Here is a 17,295-nt window from a genome sequence, read left to right on the forward strand (position 1 = left end):
CACTCTAGTATTATATCAGTGGCTTGCCAATCCTTTCCCCCTAAAATATTTGTAAAAACATTGGAAATACCTATGAAATTTATAAAACATCTGCTTAATGCCCTTTCCTTCAAATATAAAAGACCTCCACATTCCAGGGCCTTTTTCTGTGGATGCAAGGGAGAGGTGAAGGAAGAGGTAAAAGATAGGATAACTCCTTCTATCTATCCTATCTTTTCAGTTTCTGTGTTACAAATTCAAATGACTACTACTCTAAAGATTAAATACAGACTTTACATAACCAATCACAACAATGCAAATAAACCATAACTGAAACCATATAAAATCCATATCAGGTCAAGTGACAACACATTAAGAATAATTTTGTATGTTATACAGAAGATAATATACAGATTCTAACAGTTACTTTTCCCCTTACCAGCCACTGTCAGTAGGATCACAGTCATACTGTACAGACAAGTGACTTGAATATCTGTAATTACTAACGGGGGAAATTTAGGTTATGAAAGAAAAAATGTATCAAGTACATCTTTACACCTGTCTATACTACGATTTAAATTAAAAGCCTTATGCATTCTCCTACATACTCCACTTTTCAACCTAAATATTCCGCTTTCAACCTAAATGGAATATCACTGTCAGTTTACAAACTTCAGGGAGGGCATTTCTAATCTAATTACTATAACTATGTTAAAGGACAGCTATCTTACAAAGGAGATTAAGTTCAGATGTTTAGAAACTTTAACAATAAGAGAGAGTTAGAAACCCTAAATAGCTACTTGTATTCAACTATAATTACCTTTTAGAGAGTATTAGACTAAACTCCATTATTTTCTATGGTCATTGTATTAAAAGAAATTTCTACCACACCTAAAGGATAAGGCATAGCCATCTACTAATTGGCATACTTGTTTATTTGTCTCAGTTCGTGAAAAGGTCCTTATTTGTGTAAGCAGCAAAACAAACTTCAACTGAATGATTGCTATATGCAAAAGGACTGAAGGCAATTGCCTCTGCAGTGAACTTTACAGTTCTCAACAGCACACACGCAACATGCTATCTGAAAAAAAGTTACTAACTGAACTACATGTATTAAATACTGAAAAAAGTTTTACATTTTTTATTATAATTTATTTTATTTAACAATCTAAGAAGTTTGCAGCCATCAGAAGTTCCAGTGCAATTTCGGGTGCAATTGGGAATTCAGGAATCTCCGTAGAGCTGTTAGTATAGCGGACCTTGTAGGTGAAATACATGCATACTTTGGATAGGACGTGGGATGGGATCTCTCTAAAATTCACCTCATTTGTTTCATTTTCTGCAAACTGTCCTGTAGAAAAATAAAAACAAAACATCAAGCAAAAATCAGAATCTCAATTCACTGCAAAATTAAATGCTTTACCACACTAATACAACACATTCTAATTAGACTTGCAGAAGTCCTGTATTCTTGGGTATAAGAGTCTTCAGTGTAAAGCAGAATGAGCCACATTCACAACCCTCAAGAACATTAATATCATCTCCACTAAAAAATGTTTATTTTGGCTGCAGCCTGTTAACAACATTATGAACAACTACACCAGAATTTTAGGTTTAATTCTGATGCTTGTTTGATAGGTGCTGTAAAATTGTACTGTGCTCAGCATTAAAGGTCACAGTAACAACATTTAAAAAAGAGATTTCAATCCAAATTTCTAGGTGTTTTACCCAGGAAAAAACAGTTTATAGGTATTTCTGTATCCACATATGGACATTTATCAAGAGTCCCTTCTGTGCTCCCACTAGCTTTGAATTTCTCTGTCAGTTTCAGGCAGATTTGACAGAGTTGAAACCTCAAAGATGCATTAACCTGATCAGCTGTGAAAACAAGCAGGCAGGAAGGACGGTGAAATGCTCATACTGGAGGAAAGGTTACATACAGTATGAGTTTAGCCCTATTAGATACTGAAGAATTTATCCAAAGCTCAAATGTCAAAGTATATTTGAACTTAGCTTTCTACAGCACTTGTAAGCATGAAACTTGGGTTACATGAAGTGTTTAGTCCCACAGTCTTTCGACTCTTATCTCTGTCTCTCTTTTCCTCATGTCTGTGGGCTTTTATGTCATTAAGCTAAAAGACAACAGAAAAAACACTAACGTTCTTCATATTTATGGGAGACCTAGCAATATTTGGTTGCCACTATTTCTCTAGGGATCCCCTTCTAACTACAAAGCAGAGCTACTTACTAAGGTGTATACACATTTGTGTAGATATTTCTGCATGCACTTAGGCCGATCCAGTTTAAATTCTAGCATACTGCCAACGTCACAGTACTGAAACAGAGAGCACTCACACATTATGTGAAATTATGACCTACTGAAATAGACAGGAAAAATATTTTTCCTTGTGAACTCGTTATTTTTTATACAAAATATTCTTGAATGCCGACTTCTTTACAGTCAGTTTTCTCGCCCTCTAAGGAGGCTACTTTGCCTTTTATTTATTCACATTGCCAAGAGACTTCACAGTGGATCTGTTAACTACTCTTTGTCTTACATGTCTGGGAGGTTGACATGGAGTGGATCAGACACAACAGACCTGCTACTCAATTTCAAATACAACCATAACAATGACATTTAGCAAAACATTAAACTGAGAATTTCAATTGCTCCACTTGCCCAACTGTGAATAAGTAATTTGAAAGTATATTAAGGAAATAGATTTATTCTGTAACAACGCTTGCCAGAATCAGACCAGAGCTCCACATAGCCTACTGCCCACCACTCGAGGCCAAAGGCACTGGTACAGGATGAGGGTAGAGAAGAGGTAAACCACACGCGTTAACTTCTCCCTGTTCTATCCTCAACCCTTTTGGTCTTCAAAAATTAGTTCAGACAATTCTTAAACCAGAGATAGTCTCACATTCTCAGTAACACATGAGGTCCTTCCCTTCTGTAACTTTATCTACACCTCTCCGCCCCCCAACTTAGTCTAACTTTTGTCATTAAGCTAAGGAACTCCTTGTCACAGGGTCTTCTGAACAGGTTGGACCTAAACCTCAAGAGGCAGCTAAGCACCACTCAGCCACTTGCTCACTCCTCCCTACAGTGAACAAGGGAAGAAGAAAGGAAGAGTAAAAGCAAGAAAATTCATGGGTGGAAATATTTTTTTTAATAAGCAAAAGACAAATGGAAGAAGAGAAACAAAACAACTGATGCAAAGATAACGACTCACCACCTCCAGTGGGTAGATTGATGTCTAGGCAGTTCCCAGGCAAAAGATGGTTAACCTCCCTAATCCCCTTCTCTCCCTTTTTATTTCTGAGCATGACGTCATATGACATGCAATATCGCTTTGGTTAGTTTGGGTCATCTGTCTGGTTGTGTTCCCTCCCATTCTTTTGCACCACCCTCCGTCTGTTCACTGGGTGTGGGAAGAGTGGGAAACAGAGAAGACGTGGACACTGTGCAAACACAGCAATTGTTAAAATACTGGTGTGTTGTCCGCATTGTTTCGGTCACAAATCTAAAACACAGAACCATATGAACTTCTGTGAAGAAAATTAACTCCATACCAGTCAGACCCAGTACAGAATTTCAAAAGTTTCACCAGAGATGGCAATGAACTACCAACCCTTGTTTGTTTTGGACTTGACAGCTACATCTTTAATTTAATACCCTCAACTTTTCATACCATGGGAAACTATTAGTAATCACACCATAAGATCACCACCTGTCCAAAAACAGGCAGAGTCCAATCATGGTAGCACAATACCCTACAGAGATCAGACCATTCCACTGGAAACAGGAACTAGTCAGGATCAGGGAAAGATATAATTTATTCCAACTTTCACTCACTGCATGATAAAAATTCAAACTGTCCAAAAGTGAAAACAAAGGATGTGAAGGTACTAAAATAGTTTCTTCTTACCTGGTCCACTCAACATAGCTTTTATTGTTCCTGATGTTAATGCATGCTCTCTTTTTACAATGAACTCATGGCCATCAGAGGATATTAACTTCACATACATAGCATCTGGGCCCTCACACCCACCATATGTTTTCTCTTCTCCATCTATAATAGAAAACAGATTAACAGTTTCAGAACACAAAGACTGATTCACATGACTATGAATGCAAGCTGCAGCCTTTTCTATGATCATGTTTGCAGACCCAAGAACTCAATAAAACCAGATATAAGAACAGAATAATTTTGTGTATCTGAAGACAACTTCTCTGAAGCGTTTAGCAATCTGTTTTAAAGTAAGAATTTTTGCAAAAGTAGGTTCTTTTATTAACAACAGTCCTCTCTCATTTCTCCATCACCAAATTCTGACATGATTTCCAAAATCCATGCAGGGAAGAAATTTTCCTTTAGATATTCTCAAGTGAGCTGAACATACTACTGCTTCCCTCCATGAGTCTACTGTCATGTTTTTCATATTAGTACTTACTAAAAGTTACTTAAATACATATCTAATATTTAAAAATATGGACTGCAAGAAGAAAGGTGCTTTTTGAATCACAAGTAAGAAAAGGAGTCAATATTCCTACACTGAAGAAACTGCATGAAGTAAGATTCATCCTACCCCATTGCCCCGCCAGATCCAGAACCACACAGCGTTACTGCACATCCAGACCTTTACTGGAAAGCATGGAATGTGCAAAAGCACTAAACTCAAGGAAATCTGAAAATTCTCCCCAAAGCAGTTTTGACTGTGCTTTTTCTTTTTCCCTCCTCCCTTCTGTCTCACCATATACCCACCTTCTACTCTGTTTCTTGTGGTTTGAGCTAAATTAGAGCCAGTTTTCCAATTCTAATTCTAAGTAACTTCATTTTCTGAAAGCTAACTGCATGTTTTCTCAGACAGTTTCTCTCTAGAAGTGATAACCCAGGGCACTGGTATTCAGGAAGGCCAATGCTTATACTTATTCCTACAGTAACGAAGGCCCTCCTTGAACCGGCACAATAAAAGGCTGCACGTGCAGGGAGAAGCAGACAGGACAGGTGACCCCAAACTGACCAACAGAGTATTCCATCTTCACATACACGATACTCAGTATAAAACTGAGAGATCACGAGGGTGTCTCTGCTCTTCTGTGATGGCCAAAGTCTTCATCTGTCTGTTTGCCCCTAACCACAGACCTGTGGATGCCTAAATCCAGTTAGTATTGAGTACTTGAGTTCCCTTCTAGCCACAGACCCATTCTCTCCTGTCTGCTCTGCAGTATTTATGGTGATGTATAGTCATTGAGGAGTGGGGGTGTGATGTCAGATGTTTGTATATATTCTATTATCTATAATCTACTATCTATTATTATTAATTATTTCATTAAAGCTGTAGTTTTAATTTCCAACATGCAAGTCTTTTTCCTCTCATTTTCCTTTCCCCTTTTCCTGAGGGTGGGAGGGAAGGAATTGGGAGCCCAACTTCTCAGTAATAGCTGAAATTGGCTGGGCAGGGGCTAAACTGTGACATTTCTCTAGAAGCCCTTATCTCTCATTCCTTTTTGTTCATTCATTTATTCCCTCCTTACAGTGCTACCTTAAAAAATTGAAAAAACAACTTTATTGTTACCATCACTGCACTGTGCACTCTGTGCAGTCTTAACAGTTTCCACATCTTGCATCTGACTTGTCTATTTAGGTAGCATCCTCTATGCATAGGAACCAGACAACTTTGTGGCTGTATAGTGCTCAGCATTATAGGACACCACCACGTTAAGGACACTCTCTCTGTAAGTGGTCTTCAGATATTCCTGTAAACTCTCAAGTAATAAAGGGTGCAGTAATATTAACATATTTTTGAAAAAAATAGCACTAAACATACAATTCCTATCTTACTCAAACTGTAAATATAAAGCCTTCTTTGCAATACTGTATTTCCTAAGGGACTAATATAGCAAGTATTGGAATTTCATTTAAAAAAAATCCTCAAATATGGCAGTGCACATAACAGAATAGATCTGTACCCTCCCGCAAAAGTAATATAGTGCTAGTATTTCATAACTGTACGCAGAAGTACATCAGATAAGTTATATATAGAGTACAAACTTGACATTTGTTGACGTTATTTCTCCAACGAAACAAAGAACAGAAATTTCATTAATTATATTAGAATAAGTACCTCGCATTGTATCTAGTGTTAGAGCAAAGATAACTTCCCCCCAGTCAATCTGCTTTGTGAATTTGAAGTTAAAACTGAATTACAATGTAGTTGTGGCCAATTTTAGTGAAGTACTGCCAGTGCCAAAGATGCTAAAATATATTCAGAAAAAGCGTAGAAAAATACAGATTCTGTCCAATCATGTTTCATAGATCAGTCATTTTCAAGCTTCAGACATCACACACACACATATATATGTATCAGGAAAAGTCAGTCCTTATTATGATCTCTTAGCCAGGAGTTAACGAAGAAACAAAAATTTTAAACAGAAGTTAGTGAAATTTTGTTGTCAACTATCTAACAGTTTAGTGCTATAAAAGGCTAAAAACATCCTGGTTTAGCATATGCATTTTCAGCACTATGCATATTAAACAAGTTAAATTTATTGTTAGATAGATGCGCTCTGAACAAATCTTTCAACAAATCAACTTGGAGAAAATCCTCCTAAAACACATTTGTAGGAAGTTCCATTAACTTCTACAAGAAAAACAAGGACAAGATCAATATTTGACGTCTTACATTGGTAGAGGAGGTGGGTTGTAAGAGAGAAAATGCTTTACATTATAGGAAACAAAAGAAAATGTCTATGATGACGAACTTACCCATTCTCTTCTAATTAAAAAAATTGTTTCTTTTCAAGAGCAGCTGTTGCAATAGGAGCGTCTGAAAAAAGCACAAGTGGTGATATTTTCAGTCAGCAGTACAATTTCTTAAGTCAGCTTTCGTAATCAGCTTTTATATTATCACAAACACTCTTCAGAAAAGAATATGATGATACACAGCATGCAATGTTGATCATCATTATGTTTTGAAAACATTATGTTTTCAAACTTATCTATGCCGCCCACAGATCCCTATCGTGTTCCAGAATATCTAAATTTTACCTTACTCGGTAAAATAGTTGATTCCTTATGCTTTTTTGACAATAAATCCAGAGTAATTTCAAGAGCCTTATGACTTTTATAACTACGGAAACAATCCATGCAATGGTGAGGTAAAGAAAGCAAGTTAAGAGACTTGCTTAATTTAAGAGACTGAACAGCATGTCCACAGGGAGAAAATAAAAAAAAAAAAAAAAAGAAGTCAGAGAGCAGTTCTGTCTGCTGTTAACAGAGGAACGGTCGTCCTGCCATCCAGAGGGACCTCAACAGCTGGGCCAACAGGAAATCTATCAAGTTCATCAAAGGGAAATGCAAACACCCGAATCTTGGGAAAAATTACTGCGGGCACCAGTACTGGATGGGGGCTGACTAGTTGGAAGGCAGCTTTGCAGAAAGTGACTTGGGGTTGCTGGTGGACACCAAGTCGAACAGGAGCCAGATATGTGCCCTCAAAGCAAAGGCAGCCAACAGCACCCTGGGCTGTATTAGGAGAAGTGTTGCCAGCAGGCTGAGAAATGTGATCCCGCTGCTTCACTCAGCTCTAGAGGGACACATCTGGAGTGCTGCATCCAGCTCTGGGCTCCCCAGAATATGCCAGACTGAACTGAGTCTGGCAAAGCGCCACAAAGATGACCGATGGATAGCAGCACCTGTCATACAAGGAGAGGCAGAGAGAGCTGGGATTGTTCAGCCCGGAGAAAAGAAGGCTCAGGAATCAATCTAAGCAGTGTGTACTAAATACCTGCCCTCCAACCTGTACTTCCCTGGAGACTGGCAGTTCCTTATCAGGGTGACTGTTGGTGGCTGTATCAGCTACTTCACACATTTAACACAGGTATTCACATGGCAAGTTAACCAGGAGCTTCCATAGCCTGCAAGTTGAGGTGCAGCTTGTGGTATACATATTTTGCCAAGTAAACGAATCCAAAGAGTTGGAGAAATGGAAGCACTTATTTGCAAAACATATACTAGATATGTTCAAATACAACACGTATTCCTTTATACTGAACCGCATCTCTAATGTGGAAAAGAAAACTTTGGAAAAAAATTCCACCCACCCACCCACTCTCCTAAAATTCCTTTCATGTCAACAGCTTCTCTGTAAACATTAACCCAGTACAAATCAATGATGTGCTGTGTGTCCACAGGTTCAGGAAACAGCACAAGTGATTCTAGGTGGTTTCCCAGACAATATCCAGGGTCAGTCAGAGGCAGCACAGAGACTGTTTAGAATTCTGACAGTCACTGTTGTTGCTTTGAAAAGCAATGAGCAAGATAAACAGCAGACACAGAAACAAAGAATCCTTTACTTTGGAAAACACCTTTAAAATCATCAAATCCAATCTTCAACTTAACATTGCCAAGTCCACCACTAAGCCATGTTCCTAAGCACCACATCTACATGTCTTTTAAATACCTCCAGGAATGGTGACTCAACCACTTCCCTGGGCAGCCTCTTCCAACACTTGACAACCCTTCTGGTGAAGCAGTATTTCCTAATTCCAGTCTAGACCTTCCCGGCACAATTTGAGGCCATTTCATCTTGTCCTATCACTCACTACTTAGCAGAAGAGACACTCACCTTATTTAGCTGAAGAGACACCGATGTTACTACAGAGCAATAAGGTCTCCCCTCAGCCTCCTTTTCTCCAGGCTAACCACCCCAGTTCCTTCACAGACAGTCCTCATCACGCTTGTGCTCCAGACCCTTCACCAGCTTCGTTGCCTTCTTTGCACACATACCAGCAGCATAATGTCCTTCTTGTAGACATGGGCCCAAAAATGAACATAGTATTCAACTTGTGGCCTCAACAGCACCAAGTACAGGGGCACAATCACTTCCCTAGTCCTGCTGGCCACATTATTTCTGAAACAAGTTAGAATGCTGTTGACTTTCTTGGCTACCTGGGCACACTGCTGGTTCATGTTTAGCTGGTCCTTTTCTGCTGAGCAGCTTTCCAGACACTCTTCCCTAAGCCTGTACCATTGCATGTGGTTGTTGTGACCCAAGTGTAGGACCTGACACTTAGCCTTGTTGAACCTCATATAATTGACCTGTGTCAATCGATCCAGCCTGTCCAGATTCCCCTGTAGAGCCTTCCTACCCTCAAGTAGAGCAACACTGCACAACTTGGCACTGTCTGCAAATTTACTGAGGGTGCACTCAATCCCCTCATCCAGATCATTGATAAAGACAAGAAACAAACTAGCTGCTGTGAGAAACAGTGTAAAAAACTTTGTTAAAGTCTAGGTAGACGCTACCTACAGGCTTTCACTCATCCACCAAGTGGATCACCTTATAACACGAGATCAGGTTAGTCAGGCAGCACCTGCTTTCCTAAACTCATCCTGACTGGGCCTAATCCCCTGGATATCCTGTGCGTGTCAGGTGATGGCACTCAAGGTGGTATGTTTCATGACCTTCCCCATCACTGGGATCAGACTGACAGGCCTGTAGTTGTCTGGATCCTCCACTCTGTCCCCTTTTGTAGATAGATGGGCATCACATTCTCTAATCTCCCATCAACTGGGACCTCCCTGGTTAGCCAGGACTGCTAATAATTGATTAAAAGTAGCTTGGTGAGCACTTCTTACAGTTCCTTCAGTACCCTCAGGTGGATCTCATCTGACATCATAGACTTGTGTGTGTCAGGTGGAGTAGCAAGTCTCTAACCATTTCCTCTTGGATTTTGAGGGCTCCATTCTGTTCCTGATCCTTGTCTTCCAGCTCAGGGGGTTGGGTATCCTAAGAACAACCATTAAAGACTGAGGCATAGAAGGCATTAGGTATCTCAGCCTTTTCCTCATCCTTCATCACTGTTTACCAGAGCATCCAATAAAAGCCGAAGATTCTCCTTAGCCCTCCTTTTGTTGCTAATATATTTATAGAAATACTCTCTATAAATTCATTTTAATAGAAACATTCTGTAGCTTTTCACCACAGTAGCCAAAACTGCAGCTACTCATTACAGAGAAGAACTCCAGAGCAGGAGGTGTGGAAAAATAGAATAGAGACCACTCCCCCCCACCCCCTTCCTCCTAGATTTCTTGTAAAAGCTTAGCGAAAAATTTAAGCAAATTGAGGAGGGAGCTGCAAGATTTGGAGGAAGTTTTAAAGAGATTTCTGCATCTCTTCAGAAGATGCAGCTTTTTCCTATTGCAAATAGCTTCACATCTCAACAGCACATTGGTGCTGATTTTTGTTCCATCTTATGTTTTTCATAACTACAAATACGACATAGCCTGAATGTTTCCTGAAGATTTCACAAGAAGCCACTACACATGCATAACCAATAGTTTTAAGTCGTCCATGGAGAACTGAGCAAAAAGCATCCTCCACTTTCATTGCTGTTGCCTTTGAAAATTGTCCTGACTTTACAGAAATACAGAATCACAGAACCACTAGGTTGGAAAAGACCCACCGGATCATTGAGTCTAACCACTCCTATCTGCCACTAAAACATGCCCCTCAGCATCTCATCCACCCATCTCTTAAATACCTCCACAGAGATGGCGACTCAACCACCTCCCTGGGCAGCCTCTGCCAGTGCCCTTTCTGTGAAAAATGTTTTCCTAACGTCCAGCCTGAACCTCCCCTGGCGGAGCTTGAGGCCATTCCCTCTTGTCCTGTCACCTCTCACGTGGGAGAAGAGGCCAGCACCCTCCTCTCTACAACCTCCTTTTGGGTAGTTGTAGAGAGTAATAAGGTCTCCCCTCAGCCTTCTCTTCTCTAGGATAAACAACCCCAGTTCCCTCATCCGCTCCTCGTAAGACCTGCTCTCCAGCCCCTTCACCAGCTTTGTTGCTCTTCTCTGGACTTGCTCCAGAGCCTCAACATCCTTCTTGTGGTGAGGGGCCCAGAACTGAACAGAGAATTTGAGGTGTGGTCTCACCAGTGCCGAGTACAGAGGCAGAATAACCTCCCTGGACCTGCCGGTCACACCATTTCTGATACAAGCCAAGATGCCATTGGCCTTCTTGGCCACCTGGGCACACTGCTGGCTCATGTGTTACATCTTAAAATATTTTCCTTCCCTAATGGTATAAGGAACATTTTTACCTGCACAGCAGGTGAGTAGTTCCTGAATACAAGACACATTCAAGAATGCTTTTTTATACTTAATTTGTGTATCACAGAAACATCTTAATATCAAGCATTCGATGCCTTTGCCATTTTCAACAATGCCAGGAACTCATCCAAGGAAATTACATTCCAGTGCTGGAACAGTTGTTGGAAACAGATAGGATGTTCCACCCTGTTTCAAATAGGGCTTTTATAAATGGAAATCAAGCATCTTATTGGAGAATACCTGTTGCTCAGGAACTGAAGGGATATCTTACATGATCACTTTAATTTCACAGAAGAGGATCACTTGTGCTACCTCTTTCTCTAGCCACAGAACCCTTCTCTGCATTCCCAAAGAGTAGTGAAACTGTTTATGATTTATAAATAATAATAATTAAATAAAACACAGAAGAAGTGATACCATTTTTGGAGGTATTGGTGATGATAAAATGTGCCTTGGTTTCCAATACAAATAATGCCACTAAATACAGGAATAAAGACAAGCTAGTTAGTGCGAATACAAATCTATTAACAACTTCCAAGGTAAACGCATAACTTGAAGAGGTCAATATATTGAATTTGTGGAACTGAAAAACATGTCTACATCAGAATATTACAGCTGTCCCAAAAAATGGCAATGAACATTTTAATAAAGTCAAATGAAATGTACTATCATATGATTAGAGAGAGAAAAAGAAAGTAGTCAACACTCAAAAGAAAAAGTAAAAAATCAGTCTCAGTGGTCTGAATTCAATTGTATTAAGAAGGAAAACAGAATAAAAATGCAGTAAGCGTTAGCATTTTTAGTATATGCTAGAGTCATTCAATACCTATAATATGTATCAGTGATTTCCTTTGAAAAAGTAACTCAAACAAGATGCAATCTGGACTCAATACATCACCTGAGGTTAAATAAATGCAATAAGAGGGCAATCTTAGAACGAGAAAGAAACTTTCAACAAGAATACTGTTCCAAGCATGGAATAACTGGACTAGAGAAGAACTACTTGTTCCTTCAAAAACTATCAATTTTTATGCTGCTAGAAAAGCATAGGCAGATTTAGAAGAAATAGAAGTGGAAAGCACTGCAACAAAAGGAACAGAGTATCAAAGATACAAGTGACTGGTCTTGAGAAACAGCATATGAGAAACCACATGAAAGGAACTCATACAAAATACAAGACTCCTGCACATCAGGACTGATAGAAGCTTCTTTTTTTGTCAGGAATTGTTACTGGGAGTACAGTCATTCTGTGATCACATATAAACTGACACAGCTCTGTAGGGGTTAAAACAAAAAGTGGAGGGTGAAGAACCAAACACAGACCAAGAATTTCTTTGCAACAGAGAGAGGGAAATATGAAGATGGTTGCACATTATATGATACGCACATATGCAAGCAAGTGATACAAGTTGGTTTCAACCTCATTTCTATTCTGATATAACAACGTGTCATTAAAAAAGAAATCCACTCTAAAAAGAGAACTGTGATTCCTATTAAGAGTACAGATTTACTCCTGAAGAAATATGGACAGCAGAGCGTACAGAAAAATCACAGAGTCAATGCAACAAAAGATGAAAGAAGAAAAACAAGAAACCGAAAAAAACTAAAAAACAATAACAATCCATTAACATCAATTGGTTCCTCTTCTGGATCAAGAAGTGTCCAGTGGGTCATGACACTTTATGAAGACAGAAAACACTGCAGTTCAAAATTATTATTTTGTGAAAAACATCTTCTTCCCAATATCAACACTCAGGTTATCCAAAACAGTATTAACATAATCTTGTGGAAGCCACAGCCTGTTCTATCAGTTAACTAGCTTATTAGTTCATAAGTTACAGGAAAATAAGTAGGAACAGCAGAAGAAATACACTGAAAAATTGCCACAGAAAATATGCAATATTGGATTTATTTATTTTTGATAGAAATCTTGATTTGTTATTTAACATCCTGCAAAACGAGGAAAAGAATGCATATAGAAAAAAAAAAAAAAACTAGGACAGATGAAGGATGCAAAAATCCCTGCCAATACATGTTATCACTTGTGCCTATAGTACAAGGAATGTGGAGAGCAATCTTCTGCAAAAAATTATTTCTTTTTAGATTGACAACTGCATGCCCTTAAGTATTAAATAATAGGTTAGAAAGAGGAAAGTCAAGTGACTTGGTTATATTCTCTCAGCAGAAATTCTTTTCTTACAGTGTATTTTGCAATATACTACTTATTGCAATAACATGTAAACGTATTTTCCTTCTGTACAATGAAAACAATACAAATGACATTTGCCAAGATGACATGAGGGAAGAGAATTGGTGAGATTTCTGAAGATGCCTGGTAACTACATACATTTGAGCTATTATAGTTTTACAGTTGCCTGTGTGTGACTTCACCTAGACAACATCAACACAGCAGCAGGGAAGAGAACATCTGAAGTTTTCTGAACACTCAAACATTTGACTTTTTTATTACATATTTCTGACCTGACTATTTGAGACTCTTCAAAGAACCACTAATTTTTGTACAAGTACATTCATAATTCCATTTCCCCTTCAAGATGATTATGTGGCATTACTAATTCAGTAGCTCAGCTTCCTGCCTTTAATCTCAAAAAAGGACCCACACTGGGTATTACTGTTCTCATTAGAAGAATTTCTTAAGACTGCATTTGTTAAAATTAAAGAAAAAGGATATGCCACTTTTTAGTCAATGAGAATACAACTAAACCCACTGTATTTGTCACAGAAACTTTCCTACTGATCTAAAAAGGAAGCTCTTCCTACAGAAAACAAAATTCTCATTAGATATTAGAGAACTGAAAATTGGAAAATTTCCTAAGATTCCAGAATGTTTACACATGTGAGGTACAATATAGTAAAGTATCATAAACTGTGGTAATTAACCTACACAAGGCAAGCATTCTTGTCAGCATACTTAAACATCTTGTTCTCCTTAAAACTCTGAGAAATAACTATGATGCAGTGAGTTTAGTTCCTTCTCTCTCCTGCTTCTCTTGAGCATCAAATCCAAGAAAAACATTGTAGCATGTCTATGTCACTCCCAAAATTATGTGCTCATCTCACAAGCTTCCCAGAAATTTCAGAGTAACATCTATGTCAACAAAACTGCAATAGCAGGACATACGCTAATTTAATTGAACACATGCAACCACTGCACAGATTCCAGAGACCCATTGCTTTATTCTGGTTAGCACGAGAAAATTAAATCTATGCAAATATTTCAAGCATTCAGATTCTTTGATCCCACAGAAAACTCTTTAAAAGCTCAGATTCTGGCCTACACAAACTCAAATGGCTTCCAACTCCTTAGTGGTGCAATGCACACACAGCTTTTGTATGCTTCAAGTGGTGATGTTTCTGTATTCTATGATATCAATTTTTGAAAAATATAGGGCAAATAACACAAATGACCTTCACAATTCCTAGGTTAGTGCAGAAGCCAAATGTGACATCTTCTGGGTGTTATTAGTAAGAGTTCACGAGTAAACAAAACCTGATGTGCGCTAAACTAGTGGCCTCCTACGGCTTAATCCTAAATCTTATGCCTATTCTTGATCCTATACACTAGCTTAAAAATACCTCTCTTCAGTTTAGTACTCATTGTTTAGGACACCCAAAACACCATTAGTGTAAATAAGGATTAAAGCATATTTAGAAAAAACACAAGGGAAAACTGGTATGACATTAATTCCAAATCACGTGATTCACTATTGCATAGCCAAAGGTACTAAAATTCAAACATTTGGGGGCAAACTACTGTGTGACAGGATGGTTTACTGCAGGTGAATGCTAGTTAAGATAAGCAGGAGATGAGGTAGGATACTATGCATGGAGTATCAAAGACCTCATATAAGATGTTCTTTTTCTATCTAAGGAAACTTTCCTTTTCAGTAACTCCTAAGATAGTTGTTTTGGTTTGTTTGAAAAAGGTGCTAGCATACTACAAAACTTTATAAGGCATGCATTTCTGCCCTCTTGTTACAAACATTCATCAAAAATTATTGCTATGCAAACTACGTCCATAATGTTAATTCAGAACCTTTCTAGGTGCAAGAGAACTTGTCAAAATATATTGAAATTCCTTTATTTTAATCTGAACAAAACTCATGCTTTTACAACAAAACTTTAGGGTTTCTTCTAATACACACCACAAACCACAAAAACACAGTAAAACATCTGAAGCTGAGTATACTTTCAAAAGATATTAATTTATCCTGATACAAAACAGAAGGGACAGAATCATGAACACAAACATACCACAGAAATATATATGAGATTTGGAAGCAGAAGAAGGTACCTGAGAGAAGCTGCTGGATCTCCTCACTGTACCAATGTTAAGTGTTCATATTAAGACCCCATGAAACTATCCAAACTTGTTCATTGCCCATTCTAGGACAAAACCCCTCAAATTATTTTCCTCTGATACAATATGAAAAATATGAAGTGCTGAAAGTATCTAGAGATTATTTTAAAGCTCCCAATGTTAATGGGAAATGTTAGCAAAAATTTTATTGGCAGAACTGAAGCACAGTTAAAGGCTGATCTCAAGATATAAGGTGTAGACTACGTGGGTGAAGATGATAGTCAATGTATTATAGAAAAACTAAGTAACACTTATTCACTTTCTAAGTAATTCTTCAGTTAATATATATTAATTCCCTCTCTAGAATATTTTTTTTGTCTTTAAGTAGAGCAAAAGGATGAATTCGGAGCATGTGAGGGATTATCCAGAAATAAGAGCACAAAGTGGTTCTTATCCTAAAGGTCTCTGACCTGCTTATCTATGTTTTTCTGGCTTGCTTCCAAACTGAACTTCTGCACGTGATCTTCAGCAAACTGAAGTAAACAAACAGCCTATGACTAAGTCTCCTTACAGTGCAAGGCTTAACTCACAAACTACAGCATGAAACATCTTCAATAAAATTCCTGCACGTAGTATCACACAGGGCAAGATTAAACTGGCCCTCAAAGTTAATTGCTAGCACCATCCCTTTTCCTTTTCATATATGTATCTGAACCCATCAATAACTTACCAGTGCTTGGATTCTCTTATACTGAAGCAGAACCTCTCTCTGGGGAACACAGGCTACTCAAAAGCTGTTTTTTCTTACTGCCTTCAAGTGTATCACCCTTTCCCATAAAACTTGCTTTGCTTATATTCGCCAACCATTACAACTAACACACTCAGACCGACACTTCTCACCTTGGTGTAACAACCCCTGGGGGTGCATCCTAAATTCTTGCAGCCTAAGTTTTTCACTTCTCTCTAGGGCCTGGCGTGGGAAGACAGTGGGCGTAATTTGTGGCAGAAAAAGTTCAAGGGCGACATTTAATGACAGCGCCCGTCTGGAAAACCCCTTTGCCAACAGGGCCGGCTCTCGGGGGGACGCTCCGCTCCCGCAGCAGCGGACAGAGACGCGCCCTTCGCCAGCGGCCCGGCGGGGGAACTTCGGACTGGCACCACACGCCTCCAACGCCCTCCTCCGAGCGGCTCCCCACGCTCCCTGACCCCTCCGAGCCCCCGCGGCCCAGCCCCCGTCCAGCCACCCCCGCCCGCCTACGGGATCGGAGGGTGAGGCCCCTTCCCCTCCGGCCCGGCGGCTCTCCTTTCCCCTTTTTCTGCTCTCCACCTCCCCCTCCAGCTGGCGGCGAGCCTCCCCGCCCGGCGGAGCCCACCCCCGCGGCCACTCACTCGTCACCACCGCTCCCTCCGCCCCGCTCACAGGGCCCCGCGGTGTCGGGACAGCTGCCTCACAAGCACTTCCGCCTAGGTCAGAGGGCACTTCCGGCCCGGGGAGAGCGCCCCTCCGTACCTCGCTCATGCCAAGCGCGCGACAGCCGGCTCCGAGCATGACGTGCTGCGGGGCGCGGTGCATGCTGGGGCGCGTAGTTCTCGGGGTCGGGCGCCGGTCGGCCATGTTAGAGGCAGCGCGGGGGCGATGTTGAGACGGGGTCGCCTCGGTGGCGGTGCCTGCCTCGGAGCTGGTGAAGCCGGGAGGCGGGTCCTAACTGTGCGGGCGTACGCCTTCTGCCTCGCGGCCGCCGCCCCGGCATCCCCGCGGAACGCAACGTTAGCGGCATCCTTGGGGATGCGCCCAAGGAACGCACGGGGCCGCGTCGCCGGGCGGGGGCGCTGTGGAGGCAGCCGGACGCTTTCCGCCGCGGAACCAAAGCGCGGG

The 17,295-nt window shown here is 40.2% G+C and overlaps 1 protein-coding gene across 1 annotated transcript; it reads right to left on the reverse strand.

Moving 5' to 3' along the window:
* Positions 1 to 896: 896 nt before the first annotated feature.
* ELOC (elongin C) lies at positions 897 to 16,953 on the reverse strand. The gene is made up of 4 exons (XM_069854234.1): positions 16,809 to 16,953; positions 6,750 to 6,810; positions 3,912 to 4,055; positions 897 to 1,330 (listed from the first exon to the last, which is right to left on the reverse strand). The coding sequence occupies exons 2-4, from the start codon at positions 6,751 to 6,753 to the stop codon at positions 1,140 to 1,142; spliced, it is 339 nt and encodes a 112-aa protein (XP_069710335.1). The 5' UTR covers positions 6,754 to 6,810; positions 16,809 to 16,953; the 3' UTR covers positions 897 to 1,139.
* Between the last annotated feature and the right edge of the window lie 342 nt (positions 16,954 to 17,295).

Source organism: Phaenicophaeus curvirostris, chromosome 3 (genome assembly GCF_032191515.1).
Source record: "Phaenicophaeus curvirostris isolate KB17595 chromosome 3, BPBGC_Pcur_1.0, whole genome shotgun sequence".
NCBI lineage: Eukaryota > Metazoa > Chordata > Aves > Cuculiformes > Cuculidae > Phaenicophaeus > Phaenicophaeus curvirostris.